This window comes from Misgurnus anguillicaudatus, chromosome 8 (genome assembly GCF_027580225.2).
Source record: "Misgurnus anguillicaudatus chromosome 8, ASM2758022v2, whole genome shotgun sequence".
Classification (NCBI taxonomy): Eukaryota; Metazoa; Chordata; class Actinopteri; order Cypriniformes; family Cobitidae; genus Misgurnus; species Misgurnus anguillicaudatus.
The window spans coordinates 35,224,311-35,242,784 of NC_073344.2; the positions used below are offsets into that span (position 1 = coordinate 35,224,311).

Consider the following 18,474-nt stretch of genomic DNA (forward strand, 5'->3'; position numbering starts at 1 on the left):
CATGTGGCATCGACTGTTCTGTGTGCTACTGAGTCACTTATGCGGTATATTGATGTCATCAGCATGTCGGTCTGCGCGACGCCGTATGAAGTCAAACACACTTTTGGCATGGTTATTTGAATGACTTTTTGCGACACATCAACATTACGTTTCAGTCGCATGACATCGGTTAATGGCGTCATTTCGCAACAGTTTTTTTGTTGACATTTAGGAAATAATGCTAAAATTTTGCGCAAATCTTTAATGGAAACACAACTAGTGTTTATGTCAGGATTTCTACGATAAGAAGTAGGAGTGCATGTTACCACTAACTTTCAGAGCAAATTTTAATCTGCAGTTAAAAGTTTGAACTCACTTGCGGGCCAGGTACCCTCGACAGACCGACTGAAAGTAGATAATGATGTCTGTTATCTTCAGGTCTCGCTCTTCTTCCAGGTGCGCCAGAACTCCAGTGCGGAAGAAAATCTTACTCTGACCGATCCGGAAGAGGTTTGGGTCCAATTCCAGAGCTCGGATCTACGAATGACAATGTTAGTTTGTGATACTTGTTTGTATTCAAGCCCATCCTATTCAAAATTTGACTTTTTTGGAGGCATTCACAACCCATTTTGTCAGCCCGATGTTAAAAAAAAACCCTCACCATTCTCTCACAAGCCTGCTTGCCATCCATAAAACCTTTAGGAATTGCATTTGGAGTGAGAATCTCATATCTAGGAAAGTAAAAAAGTTAATTTTAATAAAGCCAAATGTAAACTACAATAAATTAATGATGATGATGTATCTGAAACGAACCTCTGTCTGAACTCCTGGAAAACGATACGATTGGGGAATCCCTGTCTGCAGATGCGAATTCCTTCTAGAACCCCATTACACCTCAGCTGATCTAAAACAAGGTGGGGCTCCAGTTTCCCAGCCTACAGATTAAAGCAGCAAAAGGTTTTTGATCCAAGATATGGATAAAACAATGTTATTATTTGCAATGGATTGGCAACTCTACTCTGTAACCAAAGAATATCTGAGGAGACTAATGTCACTTACTCTTTTCTCATGGTTGGGTATGATACAGCGGACAAAATTGGGATTGGTGTTCCTGAGGGTGGCCATGAGTTTGGTAAGGGACTCTTTATAGAGCTGACCTACGGTACGGAACATGCCCTTCTTGGTTTTATACGTGGCTCCAAATGCGGTCTCGTTCATTCCTGCCACTTGGTCCAAACCAACAATGCGATCCACTGCCATGAAGAACAAGAGACAACAAGCAATTAAATGGTTAGGTTGAACTTTCTAAGTTTACAACACAGAATAAGATCAAAGTTCACACAGCACAGCCAAATCAGATGAAGATGGATGTGAAAAGTCTACAATTAAAGCTCTACTTCAACACATTAAACATATCGGAGTCAAAATACGCTGTGCATTTTTACAAAAACCACCAACTGTGCTTGGATGATTAATGGCCTGAAAGAATCAAGACATCCTCCAAACCCAAAAAAAACAAGTAACTTTCAGGTAGTACAGTGTATTTTGACTCAGACAGCCAATTGAAGAGACATTGGTCTCTTCAAGTTTTGGACAACTACGCCAGCAAGTCCAGAGCTATGCAAATGGAGATGTGAAGTAGATGAAAAGTGCCAAGGGCAAGACTACATCTATAAACAAGCACAAGCTGCAATAGAAAACATAATTCAGATTCTAATATAGAAATAATCTCTGTGGTAGTGCTAACCTTACAAAACCTATTAATTAAATTAAAGGTGCAATGTGGGACATTAAAAAAGATTTCTTGACAGAAATGCAATATAATATACATAACTATATTATTAGTGGTGTATAAAGACCTTACATAATTAACTGTCTTTTTTATTACCTTAATGGGACACGTTTATGTACATACACCTAAAGTTGAGATAGTCTGTGTTAGAGGTTATGCATGGTGCTTAGCCTCTCGCCGATTAGATCACTTACCCACCGTACAGATTAGGGATGCACCGAATCCAGGATTCGGATTCGGCCGAATACTGGGCTTTTTGACGGGTTCGGGCGAATCCTAGATTTTTTTTCCACCGAACCGAACCCAAGGCTTGCGCTACGCTGTTTGATGTCACGCGGCCGTTGATTACACACATCGGGTGCTGACGTGGAGATGAGCTTTTTCTTTCGGTGAGCCTTAGGGGCTGGACACACCAAAACTTTTATACACTGTTTTTCAGCCGAGCGCTTGGTAGTTGTGATGCTTCAGCTGTGAGCCTGTTGGTTGCTGTGGTAATGTCCCGCCCCTCCTCAACTGTAATTGGCCGTGTGAAAACTGACATTGACGAGCGGAGCTTCTTACTCAAAGTTAAATATAGTTTTCAGCGCGGAGCTGCTTGCTTATTGGAAAAACAAGCGTGTCGCAACGCATCGCTTTCATTATGCATAGGCTTATGGTAATTGTCAAAATAGTTTTTCCAACTTGTCATCCTGGCATAATGTACAGTTAAAATTAAATAAAATGAAAAATACACTGCTGTGGACGTTGTTTACTTCATTAATGTGTTTTACTGTGTTAATGGAATAAGGATGCGAGTAGGATTCAGTATTCGGTTTCGGATTCGGCCGAACCTAAAAAATCTGGATTCGGTGCATCCCTAGTACAGATAACATGTCAGAAATACCAGCGCAGAATAACTCAAGCACTTAATTAAAACAATTGTTGCACTCGCATTGCTCTTAATTCAAAAGTAAAAGGCTCACTGCTGCACATGGATTTCTAAGCGATTTAACGCAGCTTATGCAAGTGCTGCATTTAAACAAGTGGCTCAAATTTAAAAGTGTAAGTAATACGCATACAGCCGCACGTGCATTTATAAGCCCCTTGTCACACGCTGATTAACCACATCCCTAGTCCCTACATTGTCCCAGACGACGACATGTTTGTCCTGTGCAATACCATAGCATCTCCATGTGTTTTGAAATTCAGGGGTGAGCTGTGGACTGAGCCGTTGGTTGCAATTCGCAATCTCACGGCTAGATGCCACACAAAAAAACACACTGTACCTTTAAAATTAAGATCCTGTCTGGACCATATTTCACCCCATATTCCAACAAATTTTGCTTAAAATGAGCCCTGTTTTGTTGTTGACATTTTTTAAAGTGTATGATTTGTAGTATTTTCATTACAATATAGATTTTCACTTAAATCTTAATACCATTCTGGCTATTAAGGATAGCACGTCACAAATATTTATTTATTTGCTCGAGTTTTGATGCCTTGTCAATTTAAATATTTAACAAAAGAAGACGCAAATAAGATATGATGCCTGCTCTGTTTAACTCTTTCCCCGCCATTGACGAGATATCTCGTCAATCAAGAGAAAACGCTTCCCCGCCAATGACGAGTATTTCCGTCTTTACGCAATACCACTATTATCCACTAGGTGGTGCCCTTCTGCAACTTTTTAAACCCGGAAGTATTGCCCTATGGCAAGCTGCTGCATGTCCGTGTCTGTTTTAAAGATCACTCTGAATGGGATCTCTGTGAAAAGTCAGTCACAAAAATGGAATTATCTCTGCTTTTTGCTCAAAATGTGCTGTTTTTGCAGAAACCTACCCATATTCAAAAGCTGATTACAAAAGAACTACTGAAGGTAGGATGAAACGTTTTTTTTTGTTTGAAAGCAGAGGGTCTGTTCTTTCATTTGGTATATTGTATGTTCATATATTTGAAGAAGAACATTTTCTGGAAGGCATTAAACTTTTGTGAAAATCATGAAAAACGCTGGCTGGCAACTTTTTTTTAAAACGCTGGCGGTGAAAGAGTTAAAAAGATTTGCTTTCAGTTAATTTTCTGAATATTGTAATACTTTGGGTTTGCCACGAAAATAGCTTTTTGTGCTAAAATGGCGTTAAAAATAAACTAAATAAATGAACAATTCAATTTCTGTACCAGTTTTAAATAAAAAAATGTACACAAAAGGTCGTCAAGTGCATCTTGGAGAATAGTGCGTACGCGCATCACACTGAGAGCGGGATGCGCGCCACACGGCCGAAATGAAAAAGACGTTGATAAAACATCTCGAAGAATAGTGCGGACACGCTTTACACCGCGAGCGCGAAATGAGATAAGACATGGTCCGTCATGTCTGGAGGATAGCCAGTTGATAAAACGCGTGTCTGTGAGAACTGTAAGTGGACTTATGTTTTGGGTTTATTTAAGCCTGTTATTGTATTAACCTGTTATTGTATAAGTTAGCTGGTGATTTTGTTGTTTGAGCAACCTGCTAGCTAGGTTTCACGTGCCTGTTGATTCTATATAATTTGTTGAGCGCTCTTGCTCACTTTATTTATGTGCATTATTTACATGCTACAGTAGTTACACTCCTTTAAGATAATATCATTAATTGTGGGAAATAATCAGTTTTTACCATTTTTGAAGAAGAAGGTAAACGTCATCGTTCGCCAGACGTTCTACAACATCTGCTTTAGTTTGTGTTTAACCCTTTAGTTTCACTTCACCACGCAGCTATTCCCGTTATGAGGTAAAAACATTTAATTCATTAATAATTTAGTATGTGTTCATTTTTTGTCATAGTTTCTTCAAAATTAAGTTTTATTTGAGTGTTTTAAATAAAAATATTTTAATTTTCATCATGACACATACGCCCCGCCCCTTTGATTGCCACACTCTCAGCCCCAGTACCACCTTAACTAACAAATTTTCTGTGGGAAACCCTGAAGGCTACATGGGTCAAAAACAATAATCAGGCCTGTTTTTTTTTTGGTGCTTTTTGGTGGGGCCAGTGAAAATTTTAACAGGGCCAGTAAAAATAGGATGTAGAAAAAGCCCTGCCATTACTATAATGGGGAGAAAATACAACCTTATTGTAAAGTGTTACCAAAGATTTATACATTGAGGCAGTATATGTTGTTAGTGCTGGGCGATAATTCGATAACGATAATTTTACCGATATAAATTTTCGCGGTAAAACGGTAATGACAGAACAGTGTGTGTGCCAAAATATTCGTCATCAAAAGAGTGTGTACGTAGTGTACGTGCACCATGCACCATGAAATATGCTTCTGTGACATTCACAAAAATCGGAAATTTTTTTCTTGAAAAACAGACGATTTAATCCCTCTGAATAATGTTACCAAAACAGCTCTAACAGTCTCCCTTCAGCAGCTAAATAAATAAATACTAATAAATGTGCTTACAATAATATTACAAATTTAAGTTTGATAACAGTGGCATGGGACAAAACTGCATTAACCCTTTCCCTGCCATTGACGAGTTATATTGTAAATTTGTTGATGTTTGAACTGTTTTCAAACAAACGGAGCATAGCTAACTCCTCCCCCTCCCTTCCATGATTTCATGTAGATAGTGAGGAGATGTTTGCTGTATGTAACAAAAAAATGTTATGGTCTAAAACGCGTGAATTCGCTTAGAACACCTTTGAGAGAAAAATGCTTATCTGCCAAATGACGAGTTTTTACGGCAATTTACATTTTTGCAATTACCCAACTTGTGCAGATGTTTACTAACAACACAAGCAGCAAACTTTGACCTAATATTAGTGCGCATCAACTCACTTGCATTTAAACGAAAGCAGAGGGACTCGCCCACAGACCACCCCCTTAAGGTAATCAGGACAGAAATGGTCGAAAGTGGATAAAAAATGCCTTAAAATACCAGGTGGAAAGTGAATTTGTCTTTCTCGTCCACTTGTGTACCAATCGACCAAAATGCATCTTAATACGAAGTATAAACAGCCTCTAAGATCTACTACTCATTTCCATCATCTTCCTATATATGTCAGTCTAATGAGACTTACTGCCGCAACTCCTGAAATCTTCACAGAAAATATTTTTATTTAATGAGCAGTCAGCGTTGACGGCAACAGGGAGAGCAAATCATTTGGATTCCAATGAAACAAGACCTGTATTGTTCCAAGTCCTCTGTCAGAGATACTACAGAATTCCTCCACCCCTCACCCAAACTCCATCTCCCTTACAAGGCCCATCAAAACCACATCTGACACTTAAAACAAACAATGTGTCTGACGGCAAGAAGCAAAGGCATATCCACTGGTCTGGTGAAAGCAAAGCTATGTTTGGGTAAATCTCATGAAAACACATCTAGGTGATGTTACACGGCAATATCAAAAGAAAAATAAATTATGTAATATGTTATATTGTGTGTTAAAAAGGTAACTTATTTCAGGACAACTTTTAAACACTAATAAGCACTTTTTTGTCTTTTGAGGGTTTTGCTATTTTTGCTTGAATGTTATGAAAAAAAATCTTAAAGTGATCTTAAAACTAGTAATTAAAAATTGTAATTCATAAAGTCACAAAATGAATTTAAAAGTAGTGATTGATATATTTCACGACAGGGAAAATAAGACAGAGTAAAACAGCTTCTAGAATAAGAAAAAAATTTGGAGCGGGACTTGAATTCGTTCATCGAGAATAGATTGGATCGTTAAAAGTTGGGTCATGTTGCTATTCGCTTATCCAGAGTTTTTCCTGCATAAAGATTTTGGAGGCGGCCGCCTCGACCAAATTTTATGCTGCCTCCGGCTCTTGACAGGTTTTTCTGTAATGTGTCTTCACGGAAAACACAAACAAATCCTTGCATTACCATTTGTAGGTGCAGTTGCGGCCTTAAGCCACTATAGTGGCGCTGTTTCTCTGTCAGCACAGTGAAGCGCTAACCAAACTTTACAAGACAAACTGTAATTTGTGGAGTTTTATCCTAAGAGTTATATTAGCTATATTTTGTGGATGTTGGTACTAGATAATTCGCTACAGACACAAGCTGATGCAGTAATGTTCCCTGCAAAAATTCTGCCGTTTGTTAACTGTAAATAAACTATGCCGCTATGTTGTTTTAAATTATTTAATGTTTTATAAAAAAAAGTTAATTGTCATTTTCTTCAATCATTTAATTATTAAACACTAAAAATATGTTGCGTATTAAGTGTGTTGTTGAACCACGGTACACATGCATGTGTGCATTAGAATAGCACCACCTAATTTAAAGCCATGATAAACCCTGTAATCGCTGTGATCTTTTCTCGGGCCATCATTTCTCGTGACCGGAAGTAACGAGAGATCGTTTCGAAGAGGAGAGGAGATTTGCGTATTTGATTAAAGATTATGAGTGCACATTAATTCTTTAAAAATTATGAAGCTTACAGAAGTCATTTGTAAAAAATACAATATTCCAAAAAAATCTAGTTTTTATTTCCATTTCATTGTGACTTTAATCTTTAAGATTTCGTAATGACATATGACACAGGGATTGTATAGATAGTTTTCATGAAATGGCTTCTTCGACACTACTAATACACTGATAATGCTCTTCAGTAAGTCAAGTATGATTATTCAATACTTTAATTTTCTTGGAAAATTCATTAACAAAAAAAACATCTATTTTGCAGGTCAGCGGGAAAATGCAGGGAAAGTGATCAAAATTGCTGAAAGGCACTCAGGACACAAGCAGGGCCCTAAATCCTTATAGCTAGCTCATAGAGTTACAATATCATGACACTGTCCATGTGCTTTGCAGCATCAGAACTGCGTATTAAGTCGCTATGCGCATGCATTAATGTTTCATGCAGTTCATGGTCAGTTTGCAAATCCTAATGAATCAGCCAAGTCAAGCTTCCCTCCGAACGAATCCAGCTAACTCTAAGTTAGCCAGCTAGATGGACCAGGGCCCAGGTCTACAAGCCATGGGAGAATCTGAAAGTACACAATGCGCTGGTAAGCAAAGACCTACGGCATCGTATACCTTCACCTGGCGATTCATGAAGACTAGAGACATCGTAAAAAGACGCTCTTTGGAAATTCTGAATCTCTATGGTCGAGAGACAGAGAGGGGGCAAAAGGGAGATAAACATGAGAAAAGAGCAAAATAAAAATATAGTACACAGCTAGCAAAAAGACATCAATGGTAGTAAACACACTGGTTAGTGAGGTGCAACACAGGTGAGACCAAGCAAACAGTAAGTCTTCATTCCATTTGCACTAGTATTAGATTTAATTTAAAGGCATTTAATTTTAATGTAAACTACTGAAACCTCTTTTTCCAAAATAGTAGGACTGATTTTTTTACTGATTTCAATGAAGTTGAGTGGAAGTTCATGCGGCACTGTGCGGACTGATCGACAAAGTAATTTTGAATCACTCTCATGGTATTATGTCATCATACGACTATCTGTCTGCGCAGTGCTGCATGAATTTAAACACTTGACATATACGTGGTTTATTCTTTGGTGCTGTCTTCACTCACATATCAACAATAACACAACAACTTTGCTTCTGCAACAACATCTGACATGCTTACCTTTTACGTGGCGTGAGAACGTAAAGCTCAAAACTAAAACCGATTTTCAGAAATGACACACATGAATTAAATTTCATGTGCTTTTTGCCGTTCACACTTGCTAAATACGATTGGATTCAGGGATGTACTGGCCATCTGGACTACCGGGAGATTCCCAGTGGGCTGCAGTCTGGTTGGGCCAGTCTGGTGTGGCCATCTGGCAGACCGGTCAATTTTCCCGTGGGGCCGACGTACTTTTTGGGCCGATACATCTCACACTAATTTTGTCTGACCAGCCCATAACACTCTTACATTGAGAATCGCGGCCTATTGCCTTCTTTTTTTTCAATTTATACGCAATTCATTAAAGAGCTAAAAGGCGCAGTGGCAATGTACGGCATTTTCCTAAAAAGTTAGCGTAATTTTTGTGGACAGACCGGCCCATGAGACACCTAATCAGCAGCCCATTGGTTATTTTTATTTGACATTTGGCTAGCCCAATCACAACTTTTCAGGCCTTTTATGAAGCATGCAGCGTCAGTGTGCATCCATCAAAATAAGAGACGACTGAGAAACGAGTGGACGTGCGGTAAGCAAAACTGCTTTTAAAAAAGTCGTTAGATATCCTCTTGATACAACGCAGTCAAAAACACAATTGGTAGACCAATGGCTGTTTGCACTGCAATAAAATACAGTGTGGGTAAAATTATTAGGTAGCTACATCAAACTTTTGATCACAATTTTTATCAAACATCTTTTACTAATTCCAAACCAAATTATTCTTAATAACTACCATCAATATTGTAAATAAAGCATTTATAAGTAATACATTATTGTTAAAGACGGAGTGCACAATGTTTGAAAGCCAGTGTTGATATTTGAAATCACCTAAACAATCACGCCCCTACCCCAATAGAATCTGGACCTTCTTTTGATAGACCCGCCCCACACATACGCAACCCAGGCAACGATGTCGGTTAGTAGACACGTGCCTTACTGCTAATTGGCTACAAGTGTGTTTTGATAGTCGGGCCGACTCCCTTTTCCAAACCATTTTTTAGAAATTGTGCACTCTGCCTTTAATGATGGCTGGCTGGACAAAAAAGCACCTTATATTAAGGTGTGCAGAATTACTAAGCACATTTTCTTTTACAGGTAAAATGGGCAAAAAAAGTTTAACACACACTGGAAATTTTCGTTATTTAATGTCCATAAGAAATATGCCATGCATGGAGGTTGCAAAATTGAAGTGTGACCACAAGAAATCCTGATTCAGGCAGCAAGGTCATAAAAATAGGATGAAAGGAAAATATATAAAAATGAATGTTGGTTATTAAAATTACTGTGGTTTGGAATTGGTAAAAGCTGTTTAGAAAAAAAGTGATCAAAATATTCTGCACACACTGTAATGGGACTCTGCCGCAAGACTGCGACTTCATTGTAACATTTATCCGGTATAAGTGTTATCATAAGGTGGTCAGAATGTTTAGTTTAAAGGAATAGTCCATTTTCTTAAAAGAAAAAGAAAATTTTAATTTACTCACCACCATGTCATCCAAAATGTTGTCGAGAAGAAATTATGTTTTTTGAGGAAAACATTCCAGGATTTTTCTCATTTTAATGGACTTTAATGGACACCAACACTTAACACTTAACTCAACACCTAACAGTTTTTTTCAATGGAGTATCAAAGGACTCTAAACGATCCCAAACGAGGCATAAGGGTCTTACCTAGCGAAACGATTGTCATTTTTGACAATAAAAATAACAAATATACACTTTAAAACCACAATTTCTCATCTAGATCTGGTCCTGAAAGCCTCAGCGTGACCTCACGCAATACGTCATGACGTCAAGAGGTCACAGAGGACGAACGCGAAACTCTGCCCCAGTGTTTACAAGTGTGTTGGAAAAGAACCGTTCCGACATTGTTGTATGTGGAATTATACAAATTAATGTCTTTGTGTCCATTTATTATTTACAATGGTCTGCAAATGTGCGTTTTATATATGTAACACGTGACCTCCCTACGTCACTACGCATTTACGTTAGGTCACGCTGGAACGGACCTAGACGAAAAGTTGTGGTCTAAAAGTGCAAAAAAAAAATGTATTGTCAAAAATGACAATCGTTTCGCTAGATAAGACCCTTATGCCTCGTTTGGGATCATTTAGAGTCCTTTGAAAGTGTTGGTGTCCATTAAAGTCCATTAAAATGAGAAAAATCCTGCAATGTTTTTCTCAAAAAACATAATTTCTTCTCGACTGAACAAAGAAAGACATCAACATTTTGGATGACATGGTGGTGAGTAAATTATCTGGATTTTTCTTTTAAGAAAATGGACTATGCCTTTTACAGTACTTGCATTTATTGTAATGTTTATTGTAATATTTGTGATCCTATGCCAGGGGCCGATATTTTGTCATAGTCCAGCCCTGATGAGATTCCAATTGATATGCAGAAAAATCGGATTTGGACTGACATGTGAACATGGTTTTAAACACTTGGACCAGGAGAAGGCAATAAGACCAAAATCTGACTCCAACCCATTGTAAAACACTTGACTGCACATTAATTCAATTATGTTTGAAAGCACCACGATGTCTGGCAATTTTAATTGTTTTGCGTTTCATCTAACAACACTCCTTACGGCTTTGAAACGAATCCCATACTGCATTTTTGAATAAAATATTAAACTATGTTATGGGTAAAACATGTCAAAATATTTTAGCGTCACGAGTAATGGGCTTAATTTACATGGCATACAACACATGTACATTTAAACCGAACAACAGTCTCTTTCTTCACAGAGTGGGAGGCTAGAGCTATAAAACTGGCCTACCAAACTTTCATTGGTCAGGGAGTCGAGACAGAGCTACAGAAAGAAACCGCTCACCATCCTTCCACAGTTCGGCCACAAACTTATCCGTGGATTGGTGCAGGAGCGTAGCCACGTTGTCATTTAGAGGATCCATGTTTTTCATTAACCACTCATCTGCCTTATAGTCAACCCTGCCAAAGATTAAGAAAAATAAACACTCTTTAAAATACTTAAGGCTGGAATAAAGGACCTCGGCCAGTTTCGGTTCAATCTTCGGATTGTTTAGTTTAGGGGTTTAGCTCTTCAGCCGTCTTTAGCTGTTTGTATAATGTTATATAACTACTGAAAGTGATAACATACAAATCAACCTGCTATTTTTCTTTTCAATAAACAAAGCAACCTAACTTTATGGCTTTCAACCCAAACAAAGCTTGAGGTAAGTGAAAAAATCTCAAGTTCCTACTGCAAACGGCCCTGATGATTTGAAACAGATGTGGCCTGCATTTACTACATACCAGAGATGGATGCTACTGCACTTCAAGACAGCAACAAGGCATTTTACTGCAATCACAAATGCATTCCTAACTGGCTAACATCCCAATTTTTATGATAGTGATCTATATTAGATAAACATAAGATGGTTAAAGTCCTAAAAGCAGACATACCCTGCCAGCATAGTGAATAATGCAGAAATCAGCTTTGTCCTTCAGCTGCCGTGGTTTCTGGAACTTGCCGTGCGTTCCCTGCTCTTGCACCAGTTTTTCCACGAAGGTTTTGTCAGTGGCTTTTGGGAACCAGCACTCCTCATCCAACAGAGCCAACACGCCAGGGGGATTTGCCTGAAAATGTGATCGCATAACCGATGAAAACAATTTTGTTTATTTATAGAGAAGCCAAAAGGAGAGCACTAAAAGCATTCTCGACTTTAAATCGCATTACGTCCTGAAAATGCGTTTACAATATTTTCATCAATGAAGAATTTAAGGACCAAATACGAAACTTCTCACCGGTCTCTCAATGAGATCGATACAGGGCTGGAGGTCGAGACCAAAGTCGATAAAGCTCCACTCGATGCCTTCGCGCTGGTACTCCTCCTGCTCCAGGATGAACATGGTGTGGTTAAACAGCTGCTGGAGCTTCTCGTTGGTGTAGTTGATGCATAGCTGCTCAAATGAGTTCAGCTGCAAAGAAACGGATCAATAAGCAGAGCTTTAGACCATTTTAAAACCTAGAACATGTTCTGGAATAAGGTGCACAGCCATAACCATCTATCAAATCCTCACATCTAAACAAATTTTTTGGGGGGAAAATATGATTGGGTTCTTTCTAATTCATGTTATTAAGCTATAAATGTCCCTAAAAATGTTACACATCATCCAATTTCTTTAGATGTTTAAGAAACAATGCTCAGCACAATATCTTCAAAGCTGGTAAGATCCTCTGATAATCGTATTCTGCACAGATCTTAAAGGGGTCATATGATGTTGCTAAAAACAACATTATTTTGTGTATTTGGTGTAATGCTCTTGATGCATTATTAATGCTTCTCTAAGCCCCGCCGTTCTAAAACACAAAAGTTTTACAAAGCTCATTGTTATAAAAAACGCAGTGTGCTCTGATTGGCCAGCTGTCCAAGGCATTGTCATTGGCCGAATACATCAAACGTGTGATGGAAATGTCACACCCCTTACCATATTTGGAATATCAGCATATTTAAGTAAGAATTAATTTAGATCAGTTTATTATGGTTCATAACTCTAACCCTAGCCCTTATTTTAAAGTGTTACCAATATAATTACAGTAATGTGATGATTTATTTTTCATAGAATAAAGGCCGAGTTTAGGAGTCAGGATAGTGATAATAAATAGTGTTATTATTATAGACCTTTAGCGTGTTTGCAAACAGAGATGATGTTTTTTGTGGGCGGAGCCCAACTGGTGGCAGAAAGTGAATGCTTCTCAATAGCTGTGTGAAGTGTTTTAGCGTTAAACTGTGATTTTTAAGGATCCGGTGTTCTGTAGAAGTCTGTTTCCCCTATATTTCTCTTAAGTGTAATGTCTCTTATAATGTTTTAAAGAAGTTACGTTTATTTTTTAAATAAATTAAAAGTTTAAATAGCTTGGCTACTGATATGTGTGCATGTATGTAATGTATATGTATTGTTCTTTATTGGTAAATCAATTATTTTTTACAGTATGAATCGCTGAAGTACTTATAACAGCAATACTATCATGTATTCTGTATAATATCATTTATTAAATATTTCATCATTTTCCTGTTTTCAATTTCTTCCTTATATTTATAGCCTACGTGTTTGTTCTAAAACTATTATGTTTACATACAAATTAATTTGTGTAGGCCTGTTTATATATTATTAAAGGAATAGTCTACCCATTTTCAATATTAAAATATGTTATTACCTTAACTAAGAATTGTTGATACATCCCTCTATCATCTCTGTGCGTGCACGCACACAGATGATAGAGCGATGTATCAACAATTCTTAGTTAAGGTAATAACATATTTTAATAATGAAAATGAGTAGACTATTCCTTTAACACTTTACATCGTGTGTGTGTGTGCTATGTTTATATATTTATTAGTAAACATCATAATTTAGAACAAACAGAAAGAAGACATGGGCTAAGATATACGGTAAAAAGAAGTAAAAGAACGAAAAAAATACGAAAACTTTCATAAATGGTAATATTATTGATATTATGAACTAATTCAAATCTTTAATCTTTCTAAATAAATTATAAACGCAACGTGATATAAACGATACAAGAAACACAGAGGGATCAGACTTCGACAGAACACCGGATATCTTCTCTAATTATTTTCTATTCTAATTATTAAAAGATTTCCAAAGGATTTCATCACTCCAGTCTGTCTGGTTGAGGGCTTATTGCAACCATAAACACCTACGTTTATCTTCAAATGGTGTCTTCGATGATGGTATACTATAAAAATGAAGGTCATCTTTTTTTGGCATTCCTATTCTGACACTCAACAGCACAACAAAACATTTTCTAGTGAATTATATTGTTCGTTTCACTCGTGTCTCATTCATTTCCACAGTTTTTCTGCCACCACATGCGCGCTTGACGTAACTGTGAAGTCAACTCGCAAAAGGTGTATAGTAACACTTTTAGGTCTTTTTGGGGCTGTCTCCCGGACAGGGATTAGACTAGTCCTAGACTAAAATAAATGTATGAGATGTCCAAACTGAAAACAACTTGCACTGACATATCTTTAAATACATCAGTGCAGTTAGTTTTGCCTCAAAATACACACAAGTAATGTTTTTAATAAGCCATGTTTGTTAAAACTAGTTATATTTCCGAATTAATCTAAGGTCTAGTCCTACTTTAAAATAATCCCTGTCCGGGAAACCACCCCATAGTCTGTTTTAGAAAAGAAAGCTCTTAATACTGCTAAGAAAAGATAGTTTGTGTTAAACAAAAAATATTTAGTCTGTAAAATATTTAGTCTGTAATGCTGCTTAGTTTTTGTTTATTTTATTTCTATTGAAAGAGAACAGGATATTTAAACAATGCTTGGAAAGCATCTGTGTGTTATTTGAGTTGGACAGAAATACGAAAACTTAAGAGAATGACCTGCTCAAAGTTCATTAAAACATCTATTTCAAATGATGAAGTGATTTTCTTTTGTTAATTATTAGTTAGAATGTGTATAGCTTAATTTTTTTAACTAATTAAAAATAATGAATAATCGCTCAAAAAGTACTGACTAGTCACTGAAATAATCAAAGATTAGGCAATTAATCGTTCTAATAATCGATAGATTAATCGAATATCAAAATAATTGTTTGTTGCAGCCCTAGTCACACTACACTTTTCGTTCCATTGAATTCCATTCATACGCATACAAATGCATCAGACCGCATACCATTTTGATGTGTACCAAAGTCTGGTGAACTCTGACATGCGAATTCGTATCACATGGAGATATGTGACCAGTAGAAAACCGGTACGCCGCGGAGTGACCTTTCTCTCTACTTATTTTGATGAAGAGTTCCTCGGCCATATACGCAGTAACATCTGAAAAATATTTGTGTGACCGCCCCTTTACGCCGTCTATCTTTGCGTATACATTTGGCCGGTGTTATGCAAATCTTCCCACACACTGACATTGATATATGGGGGCTTGTTTGAATGAGGCGTTTTAGGAAGGTGAGTGATGGGCCTTCACTTTTAGAAAGAATATCTCTTTGGTATTGACACTTTAATCTTCTTTATACACAAACAACTTCTAAGACAATAGAATAAAGGAAATCACATCATATGACTCCTTTAACATATTTGTGTTTGATTATAAAGCCCACATTAAAACTTTTTAGACGCTTTGCTTGGATCAAACATCAAAGCTACCAATAACTAATCCCCATCATAAACTACTGTCCTGAAGCACTGGTCAGTGTTTCATGTTCAGAGGCTGTACACTAAATCTGAGAAAGCCACACCTGGAAGATCTCAAAGCCAGCGATGTCCAGGATGCCAATGAAGGAAGCTCCCTGGCGCTTGGTCCTGTCCAGAGCTTTATTAATACGGTGAACAAGCCAGCGAAACAACCTTTCGTACGTGGCTTTGGCCAGGGCTTCCACCGCAAAGTCAGCCTGTGCAGATGAACAGAAAACGAAGAGAAGAATGAGAGACAGAAAACACAGTTGCTGTAACATCGCATGCATAATACAAAATTAGCTGTTTGCTATCTATCATGCAGGATTTGGACATTTGAAGACAAGAGAGTAGCAGCCTATTGTTGAAAATGAACCTGAGGTGAAAGGATGTGAGGCACGATAAAAAAGCACAACTCTCGTCCATGATCAGTCCACGTTAGTGCTGACAGGCAAATTATGATTTCATTGGCGAGAAGGTGTGTGATCTGACAGATATATAGTCAGAACTGACCAGTTCATTACCTGTTCTTTAGTCTGGGCTTTTTGTACATAGTCCCTGCCCACTTTTATCCGTGGGGACAAAATGGCACGTGTGAACTCCATTACGTTCATGCCGAGCAGGTGGCAAAGCTTCTGGGCGGCTGAAAATGCAGAAGCATTGCGTTACAATACAGAATTACCAAAAATGGTCACATTCTTTCTGCTGTTTGTAATGATTTTCCTTATGGACTTACAAGGGCTGAGAGACGTTCTTATGGGACATATTTGTTTGAGTGTTAGTAGTATTTCAAGTTTAAAGAAGAAACACTCGGGCCATTATTGTAATTTATTGACTTCTAAAACATGTACTGGCCATTTAGCAACAATATAAACTCCGATGTTTTTCCTTTAAGACCACCAGGAGGAACATAAATTTACAAGTGCATCATAAATAAATCTTTTTTTAACAGCAATAATCAAAATTCAACATTCAAAACTTTTTCGCCTTTTACGTACAATAAACACACTTGATTTATTACAAATTTGCACATTTTTTAATGAAATGTATCCAAAGAACAATAAAAGATGTCACCACAGAAGCCCAAGAGAAGGGAAAGGGGTAATTTGTTAAAAAAAACATCTGGTGCAGTGTTGAGATAGTGGGGAAGTGCATGGCACTCCTAATGCACTGCCAACAGATTTGTAGTTAAAGCTGTTGAGGAATTTCCAAATACTTCATCCAATTTTTCATTGCTGTTAAAAACAATCTGCACTTAAATTAGGCCTTGTGGATTTCTACACACACACATACATACACCTTTAAATATAAATTGCATATAAATTTAGACCATTTGATTTGGAAATACCATTGGTAATAATCCGCTACACCAAATTGAAAGGTATTCTCAGGTTCCCACACTAAACTTCATACATGTCTGTGGTCTAGCACATGTTTTTTCAAACTAGGGTCTGAAAAACAATTTTTTGAATTTTTTTGGATACCCCTAGAACCTCTTGGAAGCCCACTAGGGGTCCACAAAAAAACGAAGGTAATTTTGACGCATTTATTTATTTAGGGCCAATAAAGCGGCAAAAATGCTCACAAGTTTAATGGGCAGCAGATAAACGACTTGCGCTCCTCTTACACAGAAACAGCACGAGCATATATCACTGTTGTTTGTATTTGAATGGCTTAAAATCACTTGTTTTAAAACTGCGATGCTTAAATACGTGTACAAACATTAAGTTTTCGCAACCATGCGCACAGCAACGAGACGATAGTCCAAAATCTCTACCGGTTGACAAAGTTCTACCGGTTTATTGCCCACCCCTATGTTTTATATCTACATAGCAGGTATGTGGCTTTATTAAGTGGAAAAATTATCCAGAGATGGTTATACATGTCCATTTACAACCTTAGGATATGCCTTTAGAATGAAATGGTCTATTGTTACCTTATTTGAAAGGGTCATGAATAATAATGTTGAGCTCTGCTCTGATTGGCTGTTTCTCAGAGCAGCTCCTTCAGTAGCTCTGTGTGTGCGTAAACAGACCTTATGTTTGAGCCTGTTTTAGATGAAGATACATAATTTGATAAATAATCATTGTTTGGAGATTGTTAATGGACGTTTCTAGGTGGCAAGTTTATGTTTTTCCAGTATGGACCTGCAAAACGTAACTGTAACGTCAATAGTACAACTTAATCGCCTAAATGTTAATGTATAGCATTAACTTGCATATAGCGCTAACTCAGCAGTCACAACTTTGTTTTTAGCATTGTAACAACTAACAACATTGTAATTCATTTTATGTTTGGGTTGTACATCTCGACTGTAATGTCACAGTCGGTGTTATGTTGAGATTGGCCTGTTTTCCAGATGCACAAGGTTTACATAAGGAGGAAACAATTGTGTTTGATGCTCACAATATGTTATAACCATGTACAGAACTCTTATTATTCATCTATGCCTAAGTAAATACAGTTTTACATTCTACAGCACCTTAAAATTAGATGTTTATTTCTCATTTTCTGCTACACACATTCCAGAATTGTTTATATTTCCTTTGAATCTTTATAGTTTGCTATCTATATCCATACATCCAGCATTACTCATAGTGTATATTCCTTATACATAAAAATATATAAACTGTTATACAGTATATTTCAGGTAGGGGTCCCTCGCAAAAGGTTCATCATATTTGGAGGTCCTCGGCATCATAAAGTTTGCAAACCTCTCATCTAGCAAATGATACAGTGTGGTATAAACAGTGCAGTTTTTATGTGGTACCTGTGTTTTCTGGCATAGAGGCCTGATCTGTGTTTCTCTCCTTTTTAAACACAATGTTGCCGAACTGCAGGACCGCTGATACCACCTTCAGCATTGCTTCATTGAGAAAAGATCAAGATAATCAATGTCACATGTGTAATTCTGTTACGT

The 18,474-nt window shown here is 37.3% G+C and overlaps 1 protein-coding gene across 7 annotated transcripts in view; it reads right to left on the reverse strand.

Annotated features, from left to right (window-relative positions):
- Positions 1-18,474, reverse strand: part of myh10 (myosin, heavy chain 10, non-muscle) — a 96,548-nt gene that overhangs the window by 21,586 nt on the left and 56,488 nt on the right. For 4 of the 7 annotated variants that reach the window (XM_073870781.1, XM_073870784.1, XM_073870783.1 and 1 more), the window contains 11 exons: positions 18,325-18,420; positions 16,079-16,197; positions 15,620-15,772; positions 12,140-12,313; positions 11,796-11,971; positions 11,208-11,320; positions 7,778-7,843; positions 1,039-1,232; positions 793-914; positions 641-710; positions 356-516 (listed from right to left, as the gene is read on the reverse strand). In XM_073870781.1, the coding sequence (XP_073726882.1) occupies positions 356-516; positions 641-710; positions 793-914; positions 1,039-1,232; positions 7,778-7,843; positions 11,208-11,320; positions 11,796-11,971; positions 12,140-12,313; positions 15,620-15,772; positions 16,079-16,197; positions 18,325-18,420 (1,444 nt within the window). The remainder of the gene's footprint in view (positions 1-355; positions 517-640; positions 711-792; positions 915-1,038; positions 1,233-7,777; positions 7,844-11,207; positions 11,321-11,795; positions 11,972-12,139; positions 12,314-15,619; positions 15,773-16,078; positions 16,198-18,324; positions 18,421-18,474) is intronic. The other 3 variants (XM_073870786.1, XM_073870785.1, XM_073870787.1) reach the window with 1 other exon arrangement.